Source organism: Salvelinus fontinalis, chromosome 9 (genome assembly GCF_029448725.1).
Source record: "Salvelinus fontinalis isolate EN_2023a chromosome 9, ASM2944872v1, whole genome shotgun sequence".
Lineage (NCBI taxonomy): Eukaryota > Metazoa > Chordata > Actinopteri > Salmoniformes > Salmonidae > Salvelinus > Salvelinus fontinalis.
This window is the reverse complement of record NC_074673.1, coordinates 40,781,251-40,804,193: the sequence shown is the minus strand read 5'-3', so window position 1 is coordinate 40,804,193 and position 22,943 is coordinate 40,781,251. Positions and strand designations below refer to the sequence as shown.

General features: G+C 40.0%; 2 protein-coding genes across 3 annotated transcripts in view; both read left to right on the top strand.

Moving 5' to 3' along the window:
• Nucleotides 1-16,223, top strand: part of smpd3 (sphingomyelin phosphodiesterase 3) — a 65,176-nt gene extending 48,953 nt beyond the window's left edge. For both annotated transcript variants that reach the window (XM_055934415.1, XM_055934416.1), the window contains exons 4-8: nucleotides 4,166-4,324; nucleotides 4,487-4,576; nucleotides 5,581-5,644; nucleotides 14,574-14,733; nucleotides 15,244-16,223. In XM_055934415.1, the coding sequence (XP_055790390.1) occupies nucleotides 4,166-4,324; nucleotides 4,487-4,576; nucleotides 5,581-5,644; nucleotides 14,574-14,733; nucleotides 15,244-15,345 (575 nt within the window). In that variant the 3' untranslated portion in view covers nucleotides 15,346-16,223. The remainder of the gene's footprint in view (nucleotides 1-4,165; nucleotides 4,325-4,486; nucleotides 4,577-5,580; nucleotides 5,645-14,573; nucleotides 14,734-15,243) is intronic.
• A 4,390-nt stretch (nucleotides 16,224-20,613) lies between these two features.
• Nucleotides 20,614-22,493, top strand: LOC129861787 (C-C motif chemokine 4-like). Its single transcript, XM_055932938.1, has 3 exons — nucleotides 20,614-20,771; nucleotides 21,131-21,251; nucleotides 21,966-22,493. Exons 1-3 carry the CDS (start codon nucleotides 20,702-20,704, stop codon nucleotides 22,078-22,080), a joined length of 306 nt encoding a protein of 101 aa, XP_055788913.1. The 5' UTR covers nucleotides 20,614-20,701; the 3' UTR covers nucleotides 22,081-22,493.
• The last annotated feature ends 450 nt before the right edge of the window (nucleotides 22,494-22,943 follow it).

Below are 22,943 nucleotides of genomic sequence, written 5' to 3'. Positions count from 1 at the left end.
GTATACAGTACAGTACATGCTCACACACCAATACATTTTTGAGCTTCTTTGATAATTGGATCCTAGCTTCTCCTGTCTGAATAGGTCTATGCTGGCGCTGAAGTCTTATATGAATATCAGAGGTAAATGGAACAAATGTTTGGGAATAAAAAAGGGTTTGAGAGTCAAATCAAATCAAAGTTTATTGGTCGGGTACACAGATTTGCAGATACAATAACACAATAATATGCACACAGCAATACAACAACAATACACATATTATCCAAAAAGTTTTAAAACACAGCAATGTCAGAGTACTGAATATACATACAGTTGAAATTAAAACTAGTTATTCAACCACTCCACAAATGTCTTGTTAACAAACTATAGTTTTGGTAAGTCGGTTAGGACATCTACTTTGTGCATGACACAAGTAATTTTTCCAACAATTGTTTACAGACAGATTATTTCACTTATAACTCACTGTATCACAATTCCAGTGGGTCAGAAGTTTACATACACTAAATTGACTGTGCCTTTAAACAGCTTGGAAAATTGCAGAAAATTATGTCATGGCTTTAGAAGCTTCTGATAGGCTAATTGACATCATTTGAGTCAATTGGAGGTGTACCTGTGGATGTATTTCAAGGCCTACCTTTAAACTCAGTGCCTCTTTGCTTGACATCATGGGAAAATCAAAAGAAATCAGCCAAGACCTCATAAAAAAAATTGTAGAGCTCCACAGGTCTGGTTCATCCTTGGGAGCAATTTCCAAACACCTGAAGGTACCTCATTCATCTGTAGAAACAATAGTATGCAAGTATAAACACCATGGGACCACACAGCCGTCATACCGGTTCAGGAAGGAGACACGTTCTGTCTCCTAGAGAGGAACATACTTTGGTGCAAAAAGTGCAAATCAATCCCAGAACAACAGTAAAGGACCTTGTGAAGATGCTGGAGGAAACAGGTACAAAAGTATCTATATCCACAGTTAAACGAGTCCTATATCGACATAATCTGAAAGACCTCTCAGAAGGGAAGAAGCCACTGCTCCAAAAGAGGCAGCATCATGTTGTGGGGGTGCTTTGCTGCAGGGGGGACTGGTGCACTTCACAAAATAGATGGCATCATGAGGGGGGGAAATTATGTGGATATATTGAAGCAACATCTCAAGACATCAGTCAGGAAGTTAAAGCTTGGTCGCAAATGGGTCTTCCAAATGGACAAAGACCCCAAGCATACTTCCAAAGTTGTGGCAAAATGGCTTAAGGACAACAAAGTCAAGGTATTGGAGTGGCCATCACAAAGCCCTGACCTCCATTCTAACAAACATTTGTGGGCAGAACTGAAAAAGCATGTGCGAGCAAGGAGGCCTACAAACCTGATTCAGTTACACCAGCTCTGTCAGAAGGAATGGGCCAAATTTCACCCAACTTATTGTGGGAAGCTTGTGGAATGCTACCCGAAACGTTTGACCCAAGTTCAATCATTTAAAGGCAATGCTACCAAATACTAATTGAGTGTATGTAAACTTCTGACCCACTGGGAATGTGATGAAAGAAATAAAAGCTGAAATACATCATTCTCTCTACTATTATTCTGACATTTCACATTATTAAAATAAAGTGGTGATCCTAACTGACCTAAGACAGGGGATTTTTACTAGGATTAAATGTCAGGAATTGTAAAAAACTGAGTTGAAATATATTTGGCTAAGGTGTATGTAAACTTCTGACTTCACCTGTATATTTATAATGGTGTGTATAGACGGTATGGACAGTATATGAATATAAAAGGTGTGTATATAATGGTGTGTATTGGCATGACTTGACTTTAACATTAATCTGAAGACTGTTATTTATCTAATCAACTGACTATATTTAATTTTTACCTGATTAAATTAATCATGTAACAATGAACTCATAAGGGGCACCACCAGAGCAGTTCTTTAAAGAGTTACCATCTCCCGAATTAAACTCTACTTATCACATCTATAAACAGTCAACTTATTCATCATTAACTTTGTTAAAAGTAAATAATAAAATAAGTATAATTTATTTTTGTTATTTGTATACTCAGGTTCCCTTGATCTAATATTAGGTTTTGGTTGAAGATCTGATAACATTCAGTAATCAGAAAAGGGTCAAATACTTTTTCACGGCACTGTATACATATAAAGTGGGTCAAATAGTATGTAAGCGTTGTTCAAATGACCAGTGTTCAATGTCTTTATATACATGGGGCAGCAGTCTCTAAGGTGCCGTGCAGAGTACCGTGCGGTGGCCTGCTGGTGATGGCTGTTCAAAAGTGTGGCCTGGAGATGGCCTGGAGATGGCCTGGAGATAGAAGCTGTTTTTCAGTCTCTCAGTCCCCGTCTTTGATACACCTGTCGCCGTCTGCTAGATGAGCAGGGTGAACAGGCTGTTGCTCGGATGGCTGACGTCCTTGATGATCTTCTTGGCCTTCCTATGACACCGGGTGGTGTAGATGTCCTGGAAGGCAGGCAGTGTGCCCCAAGTGATGAGTTGGGCTGAACGCACCACCTTCTGGAGAGCCATGCAGTTGAGGGTGGTGCAGTTGCCGTACCAGGCGGTAATGCAGCCTGAAAGAAAGCTCTTAATGGTGCATCTGTAGAAGTTTGTGAGGGTTTTAGGGGCCTTGACGAATTTCTTCAGCCTCCTGCGATTGAAGAGGCACTGTTGCGCCTTCTTCACCACCGTGTCATTGGAACCATTTCAGGTCCTTGGTGATGTGCACGCCAAGGAACTTTAAGCTTTTGACCCTCTCCACTGCGGCCCCGTCTATGTAGATTGGGACGTGCTCTCTCTGCTGTCTCCTGTAATCCACAATCAACTCCTTTGTTTTATTGACAATGAATCAAATGGCCACCGCACTATTTACATTGACACCCCTCCCCTCCATTTGTTTTGTACACTGCTGCTACTCGCTGTTTATTATGTATGCATAGTCACTTCACCCTACCGCCATGTACAAATGACCTCGACTAACCTGTTCCCCCGCACATTGACTCGGTACCAGTACCCCCTGTATATAGCCTCGTTATTGTTACTTTTTTATTATTTTTTACTTTATTTGGTAAATATTTTCTTAACTCTTTCTTGAACTGCACTGTTGGTTAAGAGCTTGTAAGTAAGCATTTCACGGTAAGATCTACACTTGTTGTATTCAGTGCATGTGACAAATAAAGTTTGATTTGATCTTAAAGCAAGTGGGGACGACAGACTGAGATAGGGAGAGATCTGAGTGATTGTACACGAGTGTGTGAACACAATAGTAGTAGACAGATGGTGTAAGATGGATGGTGTGTGTGTTGTAGCCTACTCTGCGTTCTACCTCAGGGCAGATAAATGGACGCATCAAACCGACACACTTGCTCTGCACACATGCTCTGTTCCCATGGCGATGGGCTCAAACTGTTTTAAGAGTCAGGCCTATTCAAAGCCTCTGGTCTCTGGGTCTCGTTTTTTTCAAAGACAGATCTCCCTGCTATTTTTGGAGCATCCTACACCTCTGATAGTCTGCTCACTGGGCTAACTATAGAACAAGGGCTATTTCTAAAGACAAATGAAATATAGGGAAGAGAGAACAAGAGAGACCTTATTATGTTCTAGGCGATGCTTTACACAGTACAAATCCAATCTTTACAACGAGGCACATTCCTCTTACTGCTTGTTCTGTGTGTGTGTGTGTGTGTGTGTGTGTGTGTGTGTGTGTGTGTGTGTGTGTGTGTGTGTGTGTGTGTGTGTGTGTGTGATTTCTGCTTTTACTTCTGTTTATTTTGGCCTTTGCTGCTTATAACCCATGTTTTCATTGTCTTATTGACTCATAAATGATCAGCATTGAATAGATGTTGTCAAGGGTTCCAGACCACCCCTGCTCTCCCCACACACATATCTGTTTAGTAGCTTGGTCATCCTTGCTGGCCCAGGGAGCCTCCCCATTCCCCAGCCAGCAGCCCATAGTGACCAGTATGCAGTGTGCTGTAAATACTGTTTGAGTACACTCTATGTATTTTTTCTCCCTCTTTCCTTGTGCTGAGGCCAAAGTCCCAGCTAAGCCACTCACATTTTGTATTTCCATCCTTCTAACCACCCTCCTCTCTCTCTCTCTCTCTCTCTCCCCTATTTCTCTCTCTCTGTCTCTCTCTCTCTACATCCTTTAGGAGATGCAGCTGTGCGTTGTGAGCAGTTGGATCTACTCTTGGAGTGGGGGACGGATTTCCGCAAGGCAACGTCCCGCCCCTCAGAGGAGAAGGGTCTGGAGGACCAGGTGGCCTTTGATGTTGTCCTCGGCGACCTCAATTTCGACAATTGCTCTTCAGGTAGCTAGCTCTCTGACTGTGTGAAAAGCTTCTATTCTCTGACATCCTGCAGAAATTGTGTGTTTGGGTGTTGTACCTATCATTCCATGTATCTGGACTAATGACTGGGGGATCTGGACAGACAAGCCCCTCTTTGTTTCTCATCGTATCCCTCCATTTCAGAGGATAAACTGGAGCAGCAGCATTCCCTCTTCACGCAGTACAAGGACCCGTGTCGCCTGGGGCCAGGGGAGGACAAGCCATGGGCTCTGGGTGAGTGAACAGGAGTTTGGGCTGGTACTGGTGGTAGTGGGTGTGCTTGTGTCAGGGAACTAGGCTTTGTCTCTTTGTCAGCAAATCTGGGAACACCTTGTGCAGATCAAAATAAGTACAATAGATTATGAGACATCAGCAATGCTGGCATAAACCTGGAGAATGATGGTCTGGAACTGAATCTAAAGGAGAAGGAACATTATCAAATCAAATGTTATTGGTCACATACACATATTTAGCAGATGTTTTGCGGGTGTAGCGGAATGCTTCTCTAGGACACACAGTGATGTTTGGAAAGTGATATGCGTTGTGATGGTAGGATGGATGTTGGCATATATTCAACCAAGCCAAGTTTATTGTGCACTAGAGCCAATGTGTAGATACTGTATATGGGAGTTATGTTAATCACTGTGAGTCACCAAGTTCTCCTTCTCATCTACTGCTCATTTAAATGTCGTCTCGCCCTCCTCCTTGTGGGAGACATCATTAGCCTAAGACTAGGTCCTCAAAGGTCCTCATTACTGTTACTGCACATTTGTTTGCTGACCACAATTCTCTAAATTAACATTTTAGAGGTCCGGGGAGAGATCTGTTATGTCACAGAGGAGGAAGATACTGGAGTGTTCTTTTTTTCCTCCCAATTACAGTTCATCCATTTGTGTTATTGTTGAGTTTTCGAGAAATTATAGAGAGAACAGGCTTCAGAACTACAGGTTTCTATGGGCTGCCATCCATTGTCAGATTACGAAATTGGTCAGGTGAACTCAAATCCCTCCCTGTCAGCTGTTCTCTAACCCAGGTGTGTGTGTGTGTGTGTGTGTGTGTGTGTGTGTGTGTGTGTGTGTGTGTGTGTGTGTGTGTGTGTGTGTGTGTGTGTGTGTGTGTGTGTGTGTGTGTGTGTGTGTGTGTGTGTGTGTATATATATATATATATATATATATATATATATATATATATATATATATATATATATATATATATATATATATATATATTGTTAACAGGAACACTACTGGACACCAGTGGGCTTTATGACGAGGAGGTCAGTTCACCAGAGAGTTTACAAAAGTAAGTAAAACAACCAGTATCAACTCACACACAGACATAATAATAGTAATAACACGTAGTACATATAATACATAGCACCCAGCTCGCACCTTTGGTTCCTTGGAAATTGTGGGAACATGTGTTTTTGGTTTCACATTGGTTGTCAGAATGAAGCCATATGTTTCCTGACTGGTAAGAAATGATGTTTTTTAAACATTCTGAGAACAGATGTGAACATTTCACCTGTTCTACGAATGTGCATCTTTAGGTTACAGGAAGGTTCTGACAACTTTTTACTCTGTATCCCTGAAAGTTTTCCTGTGTGGTTTTATTAACGCTCTGAGGACGGAAATGATAGGTTATATGAAGATAATTAAATAACATTCTGAGAACATTCTCTAACTGTTGTCAAAGTTTCGTTATGGTTATATACTACCCATCAAAGTTTTAGAACACCTACTCATTTCAGGATTTTTCTTTATTTTATTTTTTATTTTATTTTTTATTTATTATTATTTATTTATTTTTTCTCTTTTTTGGGGGGGGGGTGGATCAGCTTAATATTGCGGAAAGAATGTTGCTTCCAATGTAATTGTCTGCATCATTTCCAATCCCCCATATTTTTTGGGGTAAATATATATATCCATTCACGTATGCATACATATACACATATATACATACACATACCTACATAGACATACATACTTTTTTTAAAGAGTATACCTTTATTATTATTCCCCGCAAACCCTACCACCGATCCCCCAATTGGAGTAAACTGATAAACATTTCTGTTTTTACCTTCAATTTATACATCTTATACACATTTTACAGACACAGTCTACTTTATAATAGTTCTCTCTTGTTTGTTCTTAGTCCTTCCTCTATTTCTGTTGTCCATCCAGTTTGATTTCCACTTGTAACTGTGCTATTTCACAATAGCTCCGCCCCTATACACATTTCACAGATCCCATATGCCCTACATTGTTTATCTTGTTATTAGTCCCACCCTTCAGCTCCACTCAACCTTTCCCATCTATCTTCCAACATCATCCATTTCGTATTTTTATTTGCCATATATTTTTCAACTGTGCTGTGATGCTTCACAAAAGATTTGAATCTTCCTATTCTCATAGCTTCCACGGATTGTAAATTAAAAATAAAAATGTTTGCTAAAATAATTATTATATTATTGATTGATTGACTATGGCTTTTCAAATCCCCCAGTATTGCTATCTGTAGCGTTAGTTCTACGCAAATGTTGCAATTCTTCAACCATTCCTGGACCTGTGACCAAAAACGAGCTACATGCGGACAATACCAAAATAAATGGTCTCATTTTTATTTTTTTATTTTACCAGGTAAGTTGACTGAGAACATGTTCTCATTTGCAGCAACGACCTGGGGAATAGTTACAGGGGAGAGGAGGGGGATGAATGAGCCAATTGTAAACTGGGGATTATTAGGTGACCATGATGGTTTGAGGGCCAGATTGGGAATTTAGCCAGGACACCGGGGTTAACACCCCTACTCTTACGATAAGTGCCATGGGATCTTTAATGACCTCAGAGAGTCAGGACACCCGTTTAACGTCCCATCCGAAAGACGGCACCCTATACAGGACAGTGTCCCCAATCACTGCCCTGGGGCATTGGGATATTTTTTTTTTAGACCAGAGGAAAGAGTGCCTCCTACTGGCCCTCCAACACCACTTCCAGCAGCATCTGACCAGGACCAACCCTCCCATCCAGGGACTGACCAGGACCAACCCTGCTTAGCTTCAGAAGCAAGCCAGCAGTGGTATGCAGGGTGGTATGCTGCTGGCAATGACTCTGCCTCCTCACAGCAGAATCTACAGAGCTGGGAAGATTGTATCCCCCATATATATAACATTCTATTAGTTGCAAGAATTTTGTACAAAAATTTAAATTGAAAATTTCGAAGTTTTGAATCCGGCGTTGTTTTGCGTATCAATTCATAAACCATGTGCCATGGAATGGGTACATCGAAAATCTCTTCCCAACTATTTTGCAATTTATATGGCACAGCTGTAAGTTTTTTGGTCCTTAAATGAAATTGGTATATGTTTTTATTTATCACATTTTTCTTTAACCATTTATGTTCTTTAATATTAGGCCGACATACAAGTTCCTTACTTTTATCCCCTTCCACCTGCCTCTTCCATTTTTGTGGTAATGCTGCAATTAATTGGTTGTAATTTTGGGTAGAGCAGACATTTCCATATGTCTGTGTTAGCTGCATGTGTGACATTACTCCACCAGTCCTATTTATGATATCATTCACAAAAATTATACCTTTTTTAAACATTTCTTCGATAAATACAGTTTTTTTATCAATTACTATATTTGAATTTAACCACAAGATTTGTTGTACTATTTGTTTCGTCCTTTCAGGTGGATTAAACTGAAATTGCAACCAACTTTCTAAGGCTTGTTTAAAAAATAAAGATATTTTGGAGATTATTTCCATTTCAAGCAACCGAAAGTGAGCAGTTGTAATCTGAATAAAGGGAAAAAGGCCCTTCTTGAACATAGGATGAGGCATTCGTACCAATCTACTAGAGAACCAGTTTGGATTTAAGTATAACTTTTGTATGACTGATGCCTTTAGTGAGAGGTCTAATGCTTTAATATTTAATAATTTCTGCCTTCCGAATTCATATTCGTTATATAAATAGGCCCTTTTAATTTTATCTGGCTTGCCGTTCCAAATAAAATTGAATATTTTTTGTTCATATAATTTAAAAAGCAGGTCACTAGGTGTAGGCAAAACCATAAGCAAATAGGTAAACTGTGATATGATTAAAGAGTTAATCAGGGTGATTTTCCCACAAATAGACAGGTATTTTCCTTTCCATGGTAGCAAGATCTGATCTATTTTTGCTAACTTTCTATAAAAATTTATTGGAGTGAGATCATTTCTTTCTTTTGGGATTTGTATACCGAGTATGTCCACATCACCGTCAGACCATTTAATTGGTAAACTACATGGCAATGTAAAATGTGTATTTTTTAGTGATCCAATACGTAATATGGTACATTTATCATAATTTGGTTTTAATCCAGAGAGGATAGCAAATGTATCTAGATCCTCTAAGAGGCCGTGGAGAGATTCTAGTTGTGGTTTTAAAAGAAAACATGAATCATCAGCGTACAATGACACCTTAGTTTTTAGGCCCTGGATTTCTAATCCCTTAATATTAATGTTTGATCTAATTTTAACAGCTAACATTTCGATGGCAATAATAAATAGATATGCCGATAGTGGACAACCTTGTTTTACTCCTCTAGATAGTTTAAAACTTTCTGAGATGTAGCCATTATTTACTATTTTACACCTAGGGTTACTATACATAATTTTTACCCATTTTATAAGAGATTCCCCAAAATTGAAATATTCTAGGCATTTATATATAAACTCCAGTCGTACTTTATCAAAAGCCTTTTCAAAATCAGCTATGAAAACCAGGCCTGGTGTCCCCGATATTTCATAGTGTTCTATTGTTTCCAGTACTTGCCTTATATTATCTCCAATGTATCGTCCATGTAAAAAACCTGTCTGATTAGGATGAATAATATCTGACAAAACTTTTTTTATTCTATGCGCCAAGCATTTTGCTAGGATTTTTGCATCACAACACTGAAGTGTAAGAGGTCTCCAATTTTTTAAATGGACTGGATCTTTATATATACCACTTGGGTCCTGTTTCAGTAATAATGATATCACACCTTCTTGTTGCGTGTCTGATAATCTATCATTTATATAGGAGTGGTTAAAACAAGCTAATAATGGTCCTTTGAGTATATCAAAAAAATGTTTGTATACTTCCACTGGTATGCCATCCAGTCCTGGAGTTTTCCCATCCTTAAAGGCCCCAATTGCATCAAGTAGTTCCTCCTCTGTAATTAGGCCTTCACATGAGTCTTTCTGTACAGATGTTAATTTTACATTATTATTAGGGAAAAAATCCATACAATTAGTTTCAGTTAGTGGAGATGGAGGAGCCTGAAACGAAAACATATTCTTAAAGTACTTTACTTCCTCTTTCAAAATATAATTTGGTGAATCATGCGTGCATTTTTCCCCATATTCCATCCAGTTCGCTTTATTTTTATAATATATTACACTGGATCTTTCTTGAATAAGTTCCTCCATTTCTTTTTGTTTTTCCTCTAACTTATTCTGTGCCTCTATGGTACCGTTTTTATTGTTATCTAACTGTACTGTTAGTCCTTCAATTTCCTTTGTTAATATGGACTCTTTTGATCGAAATTGCTTTTGTTTTATAGATGAGTACTGAATTGCATGGCCTCTAAAGGCACACTTAAAAGTGTCCCATACAATATGGGGATCTGCTGTACCTATGTTATGTCTAAAAAAGTCAGTTATAAATTCTTCTGTCCTAGTTCTAAACAATTTATCATCTAGTAGGCTTTGATTAAATTTCCAATATCCTCGCCCACGTGGAAATTCTGTAAGAGTAATATATATGCCAATTATGTGATGGTCCGACCGCATTCTGTCCCCTATCAAACACTTTTTAACTTTTGGTGCCAGAGAGAATGATATAAGAAAGTAGTCAAGGCGACTAGCTTGATTAAGCCTCCGCCATGTATATCTCACTAGGTCAGGGTATTTAAGTCTCCATATATCATAAGGTGAATGCACCAATTTGTAAGTCGCTCTGGATAAGAGCGTCTGCTAAATGACTTAAATGTAAATGTAAATATATCCACTAATTCCAATATATCCATGACATTCCTGATTTCCTTAAGTGCCTGAGGGTGATAGTTTGTAGTGTGATTTCCTTTCCGGTCCATAGAGGTATTTAAGACCGTATTAAAATCTCCCACTATAATAATAGAGTCTAGTGTTGCTTGTAGAGTTGATACATTCTTATATATATTGTCAAAGAAGCTTGGATCATCATTATTCGGACCGTATAGGTTAATAAGCCATATATGTTTATTGTCCAATAACATATTTAAAATAATCCATCTACCTTGAGGATCTGTTTGGACAAGTTGAACATTTGGATCAAAGTTATTATTAATTAAAACCATCACCCCTTTTGAATTTCTTTGCCCATGGGAGAAATATATTTCGCCCCCCCAGTTCTTTTTCCACAAAACTTCATCTAAAACTGTCGAATGGGTTTCCTGTAAAGAGTAGATATTATAATCCTTCTCTTTTAGCCAGGTAAATACTGATCGTCTTTTCTTATTATCTGCTAAGCCATTACAATTGTAACTGGCTATACTTATTTCACCACTTACCATAATGAGACACACCTTTCAATTATTTTTATCAAAATATATGTTTGTAAACGTCCTATTAAAAAGTAACATAATGATTGAGTGTCTATATAGTTGTACCATGACATTTGCATCTCCACTAAGCAAACCTCCAATTGGTCCCCACTATTCCACCCGCCAAAAGCCCCCATCTCGAGTTGGGTTGTCATCCCAATGCCCGGCAGACCACCCCCGACCCCCCGCATCGCACAGCCCCGGACCGACTGGGATCCATCCTTCGAAAAGTGCACACAGCGCCATCCACCGAACCGAAGCAGATCCATTGCCAAATGCATTTCCATCGCCCTCACCTCGATTTTTATTACATATTGCTGTGAATCATCCTCTATAGTCCCTAACATCTTTTACTTCTTCCTTCGCAACAGTTGTGGGATACACACATACACCCACACACATTCAGCCCTTACCCCCACACAACCATAAGCTCACCCTCTCAACAATTGCACCATCCCAGAGCCCAACTCAAGATGGGTCATGATTTACAAATGTACTTGCAGTTGCAGCTGCATGAGAAGGCCTGCAAGACCGCGCAAAAAATGAGCATAAATGTAGAGATTTATTTACCATTGTCACATCCTAGATGATGGAGATCAAATGTACACCTTCTTCCTGAAACACCCACAATACGGTCATCCATTTTGACCATGTTCCCAAGCATCTCCATGCAGTCCGATTGGTTTCGTGCCACCAGGGCCACAATAATATACCCCCTCTCTGAATGTCCGAGTGTGACCCCCTCCCCATGGGTTACTGCAGCTAGTGTTGCCAGCACTGCCACTGCCACTGCCTGGGTGGGGGCACCCCACCGGAATCACCACCGGCTAGGTACAAGGTCGTCAAGGTTCTCATTAGCAGCTTTGAGAATTTCCTTGTTTATTATGCTCTCCCTTTAGGGGGCTTTGGCTTTGCAGGACCAACCCTGCCAAGCAGGCTCAGAATCTTGAGGGGGCAGTGCTGCTCTTGGTCCCTGACCTCATTTTGGCTGCATACAGACCGCTTACAGCATGCACATAAAACAGTTAGGGACTTCTCCTTAGTATCTGGGCCATTCATGTGGGTGTCTAGGGTATAGGGCCATGGACCGTACCATTAAAATAGGATAATAAATAATTAGATATAATTTATTTTAAAAATGTAGTTCCCCATGATAGGACAATAAATAAATAAGACGTATAATTCATTATAAAAGTATATCCATCATCTGAACAACATTGAAAGCCCTCTCATACCCGGCCCACAGCAATACACTGGCTCTGGGATATGCAACTATTTCATTACTCACTCACTCAACTTTCCAAACATAACAAATAAAAATAAACACACACCACACCATCCACACATACTGTGCCTTCTGTTTACTTAGTTTTTATCTTCACTATGTAGAAATAGTGCTTGTGTTCAATTAGTTATATGTGAAGATTTATAGAAAAGCTATATTTTGTATTGTATTGTTACAATCAGTAACCGGGCTTGAATTGTGTTTATTTTCCTCATCTATGAGAACTTTGTAATTTTTAAAATAACCATGGAGTAATCTTCGTGTCTCTGAACAACTGGTTATCAATATATGGTTTATCAATGACGAGAGCTACTCGTTTCGCTTTTTCTTTATTTTTACTTTTTTCTACATTGTAGAATAATAGTGAAGACATCAAAACTATGAAATAACACATATGGAATCACGTAGTAACCAAACAAGTGTTAAACAAATCAAAAATATATTTTAGATTTGAGATTCTTCAAATAGCCACCCTTTGCCTTGATGACAGCTTTGCACACTCTTGGCATTCTCTAAACCGGCTTCACCTAGAATGCTTTTCCAACAGTCTTGAAGGAGTTCCCACACATGCTGAGTATTTGTTGGCTGCTTTTCCTTCATTCTGCGGTCCAACTCGTCCCAAACCATCTCAATTTGGTTGAGCTCGAGGGATTGTGGAGGCTAAGTTATCTGATGCAGCTCTACATCACTCTCCTTCTTGGTCATATAGCCCTTACACAGCCTGGAGGTGTGTTGGGTCATTGTCCTGTTGAAAAACAAATGATACTGTTGTCCCACTAAGCCCAAACCAGATGGCATGGCGTATTGCTGCAGAATGCTGTGGTAGCCATGCTGGTTAAGTGTGCCTTGAATTCTACAAAATCACTGACAGTGTCACAAGCAAAGCAGCCCCACACCATAACACCTCCTCCTCCATGCTTTATGGTGGGAAATACACATGCGGAGATCATCTGTTCACCCACACTGCGTCTCACAAAGACACGGCGGTTGGAACCAATTATCTCCAATTTGGACTCCAGACCAAACAACCAATTTCCACCAGTCTAATGTCCATTGTCCATGTTTCTTGGCCCAAGCTTGTTTCTTCTTCTTATTGGTGTCCTTTAGGAGTGGTTTCTTTGCAACAATTCAACCACGAAGGCCTGATTCACACAGTCTCCCCTGAACAGTTGATGTTGAGATGTGTGTGTTACTTGAACTCTGTGAAGCATTTATTTGGGCTACAATTTCTGAGGCTGGTAACTCTAATGAACGTATTCTCTGCAGCAGAGGTAACTCTGGGTCTTCCTTTCCTGTGATGGTCCTCATGAGAGCCAGTTTCATCATAATTCTTGATGGTTTTTGCGACTGCACTTGAAGAAACTTTCAAAGTTCTTGAAATGTTCCATATTGACTGGCCTTCATGTCTTAAAGTAATAATGGACTGCCGTTTCTCTTTGCTTATTTGAGCTGTTCTTGCCATAATATGGACTTGGTATTTTACCAAAAAGGGCTATCTTGTGTATACCACCCCTACATTGTCACAACACAACTGATTGGCTCAGACGCATTAAGAAGGAAAGAAATTCCACAAATGAACTTTTAACAAGGCACACCTGTTAATTGAAATGCATTCCAGATGGCTACCCCATGAAGCTGGTTGAGAGAATGCCAAGAGTGTGCAAAGCTGTCATCAAGGCAAAGGGTGGCTATTTGAAGATTCTCAAATATAAAATATATATGTTTTGATTTGTTTAACACTTTTTTGGTTACTACATGATTCGATATGTGTTATTTACTAGTTTTTATCTATTATTCTACAATGTAGGAAATAGTAAAAAATAAAGATAAACCCTTGAATGAGCAAGTGTTTTAAAACTTTTGACCGGTAGTGTATATATGAACATTTTCTTTACACTCTAAGAAGTAAGTGTAAAGGTTATTTAAAGATTTTTGAATAACCTGTGGGAAACATTATGCTGAAGAGCTTAAATTCCCACAGAAGAATGTTGTTTCTTAACATTCTCTGAACCGGATGGAAAGCATTCCTAAAACATGACCAAAATTGAAATGAAATGTAACCATGTTTGAGCTTTTAGGAAACATTCTGTTAAAGTAATGAAATACCAAGAAAATATACATGTTTTCCCCTTAAATGTGTTGAGAATGTTCCAAAGCCAAGCAACTATCCTGCACCATTCCCAGAAAGTGGTGGGAAGGTTGTATGCAAAATAACCATAGGACAACCCCGCTCTCACCAAGTTCTAAAACACATATTGTTCTCAGAACGTTATGTGCAGCTGGCTGTTGAAATCGTTAAGGTGTTTTTAAGTAAATGGTTGATTGTTTTCATTGATAGAGTGATGGAGAATGAGGAGGGGAGGAAGGAATACTTGGTGTTCCCTACCAATAAAAACCAATGTCCTAATCAGAAGGGCAGAAAGATCCCCCTGAAAGGCAACGGGAGGAGGATCGACTACATCCTTTACAGTGAGGCGGTGCAGCAGGACTGGAAAGTGGTACGTTCATTGCCAAATATGGAAACCCTGGCTAAATATCCTCAAGATTCCAAGGAGGTTGAGATGTAGAAACACACAAAATAAGGAGACTGAGCATAACAGAACAACAGCTGATCAAGACCAGATCAAATAAATTGGGAAAGAAGGGTTAGGACAATGTTTTCATCACATTTTGTTTATGGATCAAATAGGATTAGAAAACCAAATCACTTTATTTGCATAGATTGCAAATCTGTGCTCAACAACATCTCACTTTTCTCATTATGAATCATGGCACTGAACTGCCACCTTGTGATTAAATGTAGCTATGGCAAGAAGAGTGACATACATTTTCAGATAAACCATATTTTCAAGGACATTATGCACAATGGCTCAGAAGATTATGATTTAAAATACGCTGTGTTGTAATCTAGTATTATGATAACGTGATATAATTAATCTGTAATCCCATAATGTTGTATTATGAAATTATAATGATGTCATGTACCTACTCTCTGTTGCCACCTGCAGGACATTGAAGAGTTTAGCTTCATCACCCAGCTGGCCGGCCTCACTGACCACCTGTCTGTGGCCATGCGTCTGGCTGTGTCCACAGGAGAGGAGGAGCCTTAGGGCCACACCCTTTATACTGCCACGGAGGAAGAACGGGGACCGAAGAGGCAGAGAGAAGGCAAGAAACTCAGGCCTGAGAAAGACAGAGCTTGAAAAAGGAGAAGAAACGGATGGACATAACGAAGAAGAAATAAAGGAGCAGATGCAGAGGAGTCATGTGATCCAGAGAGAACCTGGTGGAGAGAGATAAGAGAGTGGTTGTTGTGTGTGCCAGAGGTCTGGACTGGGCTCAATGCGGACCTGAGGGACTGAGCCAAAGACTCACACAAACACACACAGTCTGAGGTTGACTCACACACCTACAGGTCTCCACCGTACCATGTATCACCTCTGGTCCTCGGGGCCTATCAGCTCCCTGATGATGGAGTCCCAATGATTGACTTACTATGAATAATTTCCTGTATTTAGATACTTTTATGTTTTTAGGCCTCATTTATGTCTGACCTTTTTATGTTTTTACTTTTTGGGCTCGGAAGCGTCTAAACTTTGTTCTTTATTTGATTTCAAACGGTGACATGAGACTTCTCTTGACACATGGAATATAGAGTGTAGCCTGGCTTACTGTGTCTCTGTGTTAGTGTGTTTGTTCCTCTCTTACCAATTCATGGAACCTCAGCATAAAGTATTTTTTTTCTAACTCTTTCTAATGGTTTCTATGGTCAAGGTACCATCTTTGTAGGGAGTTGAAACACCCACATTTAATATTTTACATTTATAATGGAGGTATTGTATGAAAAATAACATCTGAAAGGGATATTTTCGGGGCCAATCTGACCGGCATCTCATGTTTCAGTGGTTGTTTGGTTGTTATGCAGAGCTGAGCAGTGAGGAACACCTGATATGATTAGATAAGAGGAACTTAGTTAGGAGGGCCTGGGTGGGGGAGTGGGGGGGGGGGGGGGGGGGGGGGGGGGGGGTCTGCATGGGGAGGGTAGTGAGGATATCAGATGCAATCCCTCAATAAGAATTTTAATCACAGACTGTTTGGGTTGAAAGCCTGGTCTCCAGGGCGATAAGCATGTTCCCCTGACGATGCAATCTCAAATGCTGCCAATGCAATGAGTCTGCATGAAATTCCACCCTGGCAAAACCCACAAACACACACACCTGCACACTCATTACATACACAGACACCATTGGCACTGATGCCTGCCTCATTTGTGACAACACCTTTTTACTCTCTCACCTGTTCTTATTGACACTGTTGCTATTGCTGGCTGTATCACAGGATGATAAGGGATGTGCGTATGTGTGCAGAGCTGGCTTTGGGATATTTGACGACCCCATGTCCCCCTTTAGCATGGTGCATTATTAATAGATCTTATTCCTGGTTATGGCCACAGCAGAGACGAACGTTTACACACCTGCTTACTTGTTTCAGGTCATGGAGGGATCCTGGTTGGTCAGAATATATCTGTACTTTACTATGTATGTACTCTATGTATGCCCACCTGGCGTTTCTACTCATCTACTATCACCTGGCTGCTTTTATACGCTCTAAAGCCTCTTTGTTATTATTAGTATTAGTATTAGTATTGGTAGGGTTTATATTTGTGCTTTTTTAATACAGTACATGGCCCATCTTGCATTGATCTGTTCCATATTTAGGATGCTGCAGTTCCCTGGTTTAGTTCACAAACTCATAGAGATAACATCTCCCTTGTGCTGGTCTGCCTCTCCAGTCCCTCAGCCTCTCTGCGGTTGGGTCTGTTTTTGAGTCAGGGACTGGGGGGGGTTCAAGGGGCAGGCAGGGGGACTGCTGTAGCTGCTTGCAAAGTGTTATGATGATGCTCCATGGCTTCTAGTCTCTCCACAGATAATGCATCACATTGCTATTCTTTTGATTTTGTTCTCTATAATAACTGATGGTCACTGATGGTTTTGTAAAATCATTTTGTGGGGAATGCTGCTTTGGGGTAGCCTCGTTATCTGAGTGATGTGGCAGGGAATTGGCTCTCTTTTTTAAGCTTATTCAACAGCTTATTTTCTTCTGCTTTAAAAAATATATATATTTTCCCTCTTTGAATCACTGGCTCTTTGTGTCTTCATTTGAGTGTGGAGTATATGTCTGAAGGAGTCTCATTCACCAACAGTCATTCTTTGCCAAGCCTCCAGTGGAAAACACCATAGAAGCCTTCTGTCTCACTGGGACTTAGGGACTGTGTGTGTGTGTGTGTGCGTGTGCGCGTGTGTGTGACCCAAACTGACCCATAAGTGTGTGTTGTGTAGGTCTTTGTATAGCAAGCGGGCCGAATAAATGTTGCTTTAACTTTGCTGAGCATCAGATACCCAGAGGAAGGGTGGTGGGTTACACAAAGAGCAGCCAGTAGTGCTTGCGTACCTGTGTCTGAATTTGTTTTCACTACCTCAAGTTGTGTAACTCATGCCCATGAACATACCACAGCTCACAGCTATTTAATGAGCTTCACTGTCTATGAAAGCTTAGTGTTACACAGGTTAATTGTGTTTAGTGCCACATTATATAGGACATAGAAAGGAAATAAACAACTTCTGCATAGAAAGAGAGAAAAGTGACAAGGAAGTAAAACCTTGTGTGTACTTTCCTCGTATGACGTGGACTTCTGCTTTTTAATATCAGGGGAGAGGGGAGTTCTATGTTACACTTGATAAACAACAAAGCACTCTTCGCTGTGACAGCATTCCCTTAAATTAGCTTTTTTGAAAACCCCAAGGAGGGGAGTCCCTGTGAACATAAACCAAAAACAAATAAACAGAGACACAAGGCCAAATGTGAGATAAACATTTGGCCATTTTGGCATCTTTTGCCAACCAGAAGGGTCCATAATAATGACATTCCTCCAAACCAATATCACATGCCTTATAATTTGTATCTAATTTTGAGGTTATTATTGTTTATTCGAGCTTGATGATATGCCCTATATGCTAATGAGTTCTGCAGATTGCGTGTCCAGTCAACCGAACACATATTTGTTGCTAATAAAAAGCAACTCTCATTTATAATGACAACATTCAACCATAACTACAGTGAATTTGTGTCAAAGGCAATTCTATACTAAAGCCTTCTACATGCATGCCTAGAAACACATGTAACAACACTGTAATAGGAGGACTTTAAATAAAGAGGGGAAATCACCTGCTTGTGTAAAACTTTACATACCACAATATACTGTACGTTAGTGGTGCGTGGGTCATCTGTTTGTTCACCCGCACCCGTCTGCAATTGCTAATAACCCATCCACAACCGCCTGACTATACGTGATGAAGTGAAAATCTGAGGCGGTTTGTTAGTCTATTTATCTATAATTAAATTAATGTAGCTTCTCTTCTGTCATTAAATGTTGCCCTAGAAGACTAAATAAATCCTGGCTCAACAGAATCATGTCATAGATCAATATAATTAATGCTTTAATCTAGTTGACATCAGTAAAGTTTTCTGTCATCTTTCGAGGAGAATAAAACGTTTAGGGACTTGGGAGAAATACATCAATGCAATCAACAACAAAAAACAGGAAAGATTTTCTGTGCAAAATGTCCAAATGACATCAGTTTGAAAGGTTGTAAAGAAAAAGAAAGCTGTAAAAACGACCCAATGTGTTTCTGATAAGATTTCAGTTCGGCTTCGAGGTATATTTAATGTAGCTGAAATACAATCAGCTTTATTGTGCTTTTATTAGGAAGACAGCACCTCTACAAATGGTATCTAACTGTGCATTGCATTCTCTCAAGATGCAGAAAGAAAGAAATAATATTTCTCCACTCCTGTTCGCATAACAATGTTGCCTACATTTGGTGTATCATTTTCCTGCAAGAAATGCTTAATTCTGCCGGAGTTATTATTAAGGCTATGTGGGAGGTTATAGACCTACAGTCAGTGTCCAAATGTCAATTTAACCCATCTAAACAGTAGAATAGGCTACACTATCTGTAACAGTCAAATTTGTATAACGCCTCACAATCATCACACATAACAGCCACCAGCACCGCTATCATCCTCTTTTACAACTTGACCAAGTATTTTCCAAAAATTGCTTTTATGGCCCTCCCTTCTCTTTATTTTCTACTCTCCTCTCGCAGCTTTTGTCTTATTGGATTCAACTTCGACAACGTATTTTTTGCCTCCGTGGATTGACATTCAATTTTCTGCCCGTACCCCAAATCATTATTTGACGATTGGCTGTGTAGGCTATTTGGCACTCGTACAGTTAAGCCCTAAAGTTTAGGTTTATGCACTAATACCAGATAGCCTAAATATAACCTGGCACAGAATATGTATTCATTTATTTCAGCATTACAGTACATGAGATCTGAAAAAAAGGAACGTTCTTAACGGTTCTTCCTCAGCACTTAAGATTCATTGGACAACTCTTGCCTGATAAAGAACCTTTGAGTTAAGTGTGGGTTTCTTGACATAGCATCTACGGTTCTTCCGAATTCTAAAAGGTTCTTGAAATGTATGGTAACCTGCAGATGTATCCCTTTCATACCACACAGCAAATTGGCCAGATTTAACCTCTAAAAGTCTAAGCCTTTGGGGTGGGGGGGTGGGGGGGGCAGATGTCATACCAAGGATCATTTAGCTATTTGACTTCTAGTTTTAGGACCTATATAGGTATAAAAAAAAAACATTTACCATTGTGTTCGTGAAGTCTCATCTTTCCATAGAGTGGTCATATGACTTCATAGAGCTCGGGCAGGTTCCACTGCAAATGCGGAAGGCCAACATAGGTGGATGTGGTAGATTGAGACGCAGCCCATGCAAAAAAACAGATATCTCTAGTTTAAACTGACAAATTTTGATGGGGATTTTTTTATTATGTTACTTAGATTGGCGCACGGGTGCGTCAATAGTAAATAGTGTTGTTTTTCAGGGTAGCATTTCTAGTGTTGATTCAATAGTGAATAAAGAGAAACAATACCTTAAAAAATCCATAAATGTATACTTCTTGTGCAATTTATATAGGCTACTTTGAGGTTTTTCTTTCATTACCTAACTCTAAGAATAGTTTTGCTGATCAACAGATCAACAGGCTATAGAAATAAAAGTCCCACAAATGATGAACTTCTGGTGTAAAAACCAATGGCGAAAAAGGGAAGTGAAATACAGACACGTCATAACGGGAGAAGACAACACACTGATGCATGGGATGAAACCCACCCACATGTACACATACTAAATGTCAATCAGATGTAAAAAAAAAAAAAGAAAAAAAAAAAGGTGACCGAGACTATCACTTTCTGGATATCCCCCTAACACTCTCACCAGACTATAAAGATTGGTCCTCTGTTCCCTCCACCACACAGCAGACAAGAAAGCTAGAGACCAGTATTCACAGCAGACTTCTCCTCATCTAATCTCCACCCCACCTGAGCCAGCATGTTCACCCCTCGTCTTGCTATGCTGTCTGTGCTTGTTCTTGTACTGAGTGCCATCACATTTAGCGATGGTAAGAGACAACTGGAATGTTTGTATGTTTGAGTGTGGAAGTGTTTAACTATATGTGTGGGGACCAGACGTCCCCACAAGAATAGTAAAGGAACACAAAATAGGATTTTGAATGGGTCACTGAATTGTGTGTCAGTTATAAAATGTCAGTTATACAAGACTGTGTGTGTGTGTGTGTGTGTGTGTGTGTGTGTGTATGTGTGTGTGTGTGTGTGTGTGTGTGTGTGTGTGTGTGTGTGTGTGTGTGTGTGTGTGTGTGTGTGTGTGTGTGTGTGTGTGTGTGTGTGTGTGCGTGTGCGCGTGTGCGTGTGCGCGTGTGTGTGTGTGACCCAAACTGACCCATAAGTGTGTGTTGTGTAGGTCTTCGAATGTCAAGCGGGCCGGAGAAGTGTTGCTTTACCTTTGCTGAGCGTCAGATACCCAAAGGAAGAGTGGTGGGTTACACCAAGACCAGCCAGCAGTGCTCTAACCCAGCAGTTATGTGAGTAAACCCTATTGTACTTATGCTATTGATGTGTGTGTAAGTGGATATGTGTGTGGCGATGAGAGTTAGGCTCATTACAATTTGATTCAAACACTCAAGATGCCGTACCGTATGTAGGAATTGAAATGAATGAAATGTCAAAGAAACAGTGATATGTTGTAAAAGTAGTGTGAAATAGAGGTGTCAGACAGACACAGAGTCATTGATTCAATCATGCTGTGACTGGGATAGTTACAGGGGGTTAGGGTTACCCATTATTGGCCGAATCCTCAAAGCAATCTGTGTTAGAGATCAATCCACAAGGAGAGACACAACAACCTCTTATCATCCAGGGGTCAAATGCAATGTTTAGACTTTTTTGTGAATTTACCTCTGTTGTAAAATGCAGAATGTGCTCTATTCCTCCTTCATTTGATTGATTTTCACATTGGGCATTTTCCTCTCATATAAGCTAATTTTATTTTATTTATTTAACTACGCAAGTCAAACAAATTCTTATTTTCAATGGCAGCCAAACCTAGATGACGCTGGGCCAATTGTGCTGTAGTGACACCTCAAGCACTGAGCTGTAGTGCCTTAGACCGCTGCGCCACAAGTCACATCATAATCTAAAAAAGGATGGCATGAGTATCAACGTTATCTTGTATGTGCATTTCCCTATGAGGTTCGTACTGTTATGCTGTGCTGATAACAGTGTATTTCTATGTTCAGGTTTAAGACCAAGAAGGGGAGACAGGTGTGTGCCAGGCCCTCAGACAGATGGGTGAAGGACTACATCAACATCCTGGACGGCAAGAACTTTGGGAAGCAGACGCCACTCCTGTAACCATGGTGATGTGACCCTCATCTATGTCAACGTCAAAGCAAATCCTTCAAAACCTATTTTATTCCTCGGTTACACAAGAAGGACATGGCCAGAACTCTGCCTCAGCGAGAGCAGTCAAGGTCCTGAGCCAAAACACCACCTGGGTCTATCTGGGCAAATAGATAAGCTAAATGATCTCCATATAACTGTAATGCTATGTATACCTCTCTCTTTACCATTTGATGCCTGTGATCGATAGTCAATATTTATTTTTTGAATCCGTAAAACACATATTTGTGCCGAATGAGTTGTGCATAGTGATGATTAGATTAAATTAGAATGTAGTTCCATAGAATTTCCTATGGAACTACATTCTATAGGCCCATTCTTTTTGATTGCCTTCGATGAATTAAAGTGCATGTGGATAAACCATTCTTTGGTTTTAATGTATCTCTCTATTTTTTCATGCTTACCTGATGAAACAGGACTGTACAAATCTATCTAAACCACATTCAGTTGTAGGCTACTTAATTGTGTCTGTGTCTAACCCTCTCAGCATGAAGAACATGTCATATGCCATTTAGCAGACACTTTTATCCAAAGCAACTTACAGTCATGCATGCATACAGTTTGCATATGGGTGGTCCCAGGAATCAAAACCACTACCCTGGAGTTACAATTGCCATGCTCTACCAACTGAGCTATAAAGAACCACAAAGTGGCCAGCTAATTCTGGTGCTCATCTGCTATCTGCAACTGACCTCTAGTGGTGGATTTCTAACTTGTGTGTGTGTGTGTGTGTGTGTGTGTGTGTGTGTGTGTGTGTGTGTGTGTGTGTGTGTGTGTGTGTGTGTGTGTGTGTGTGTGTGTGTGTGTGTGTGTGT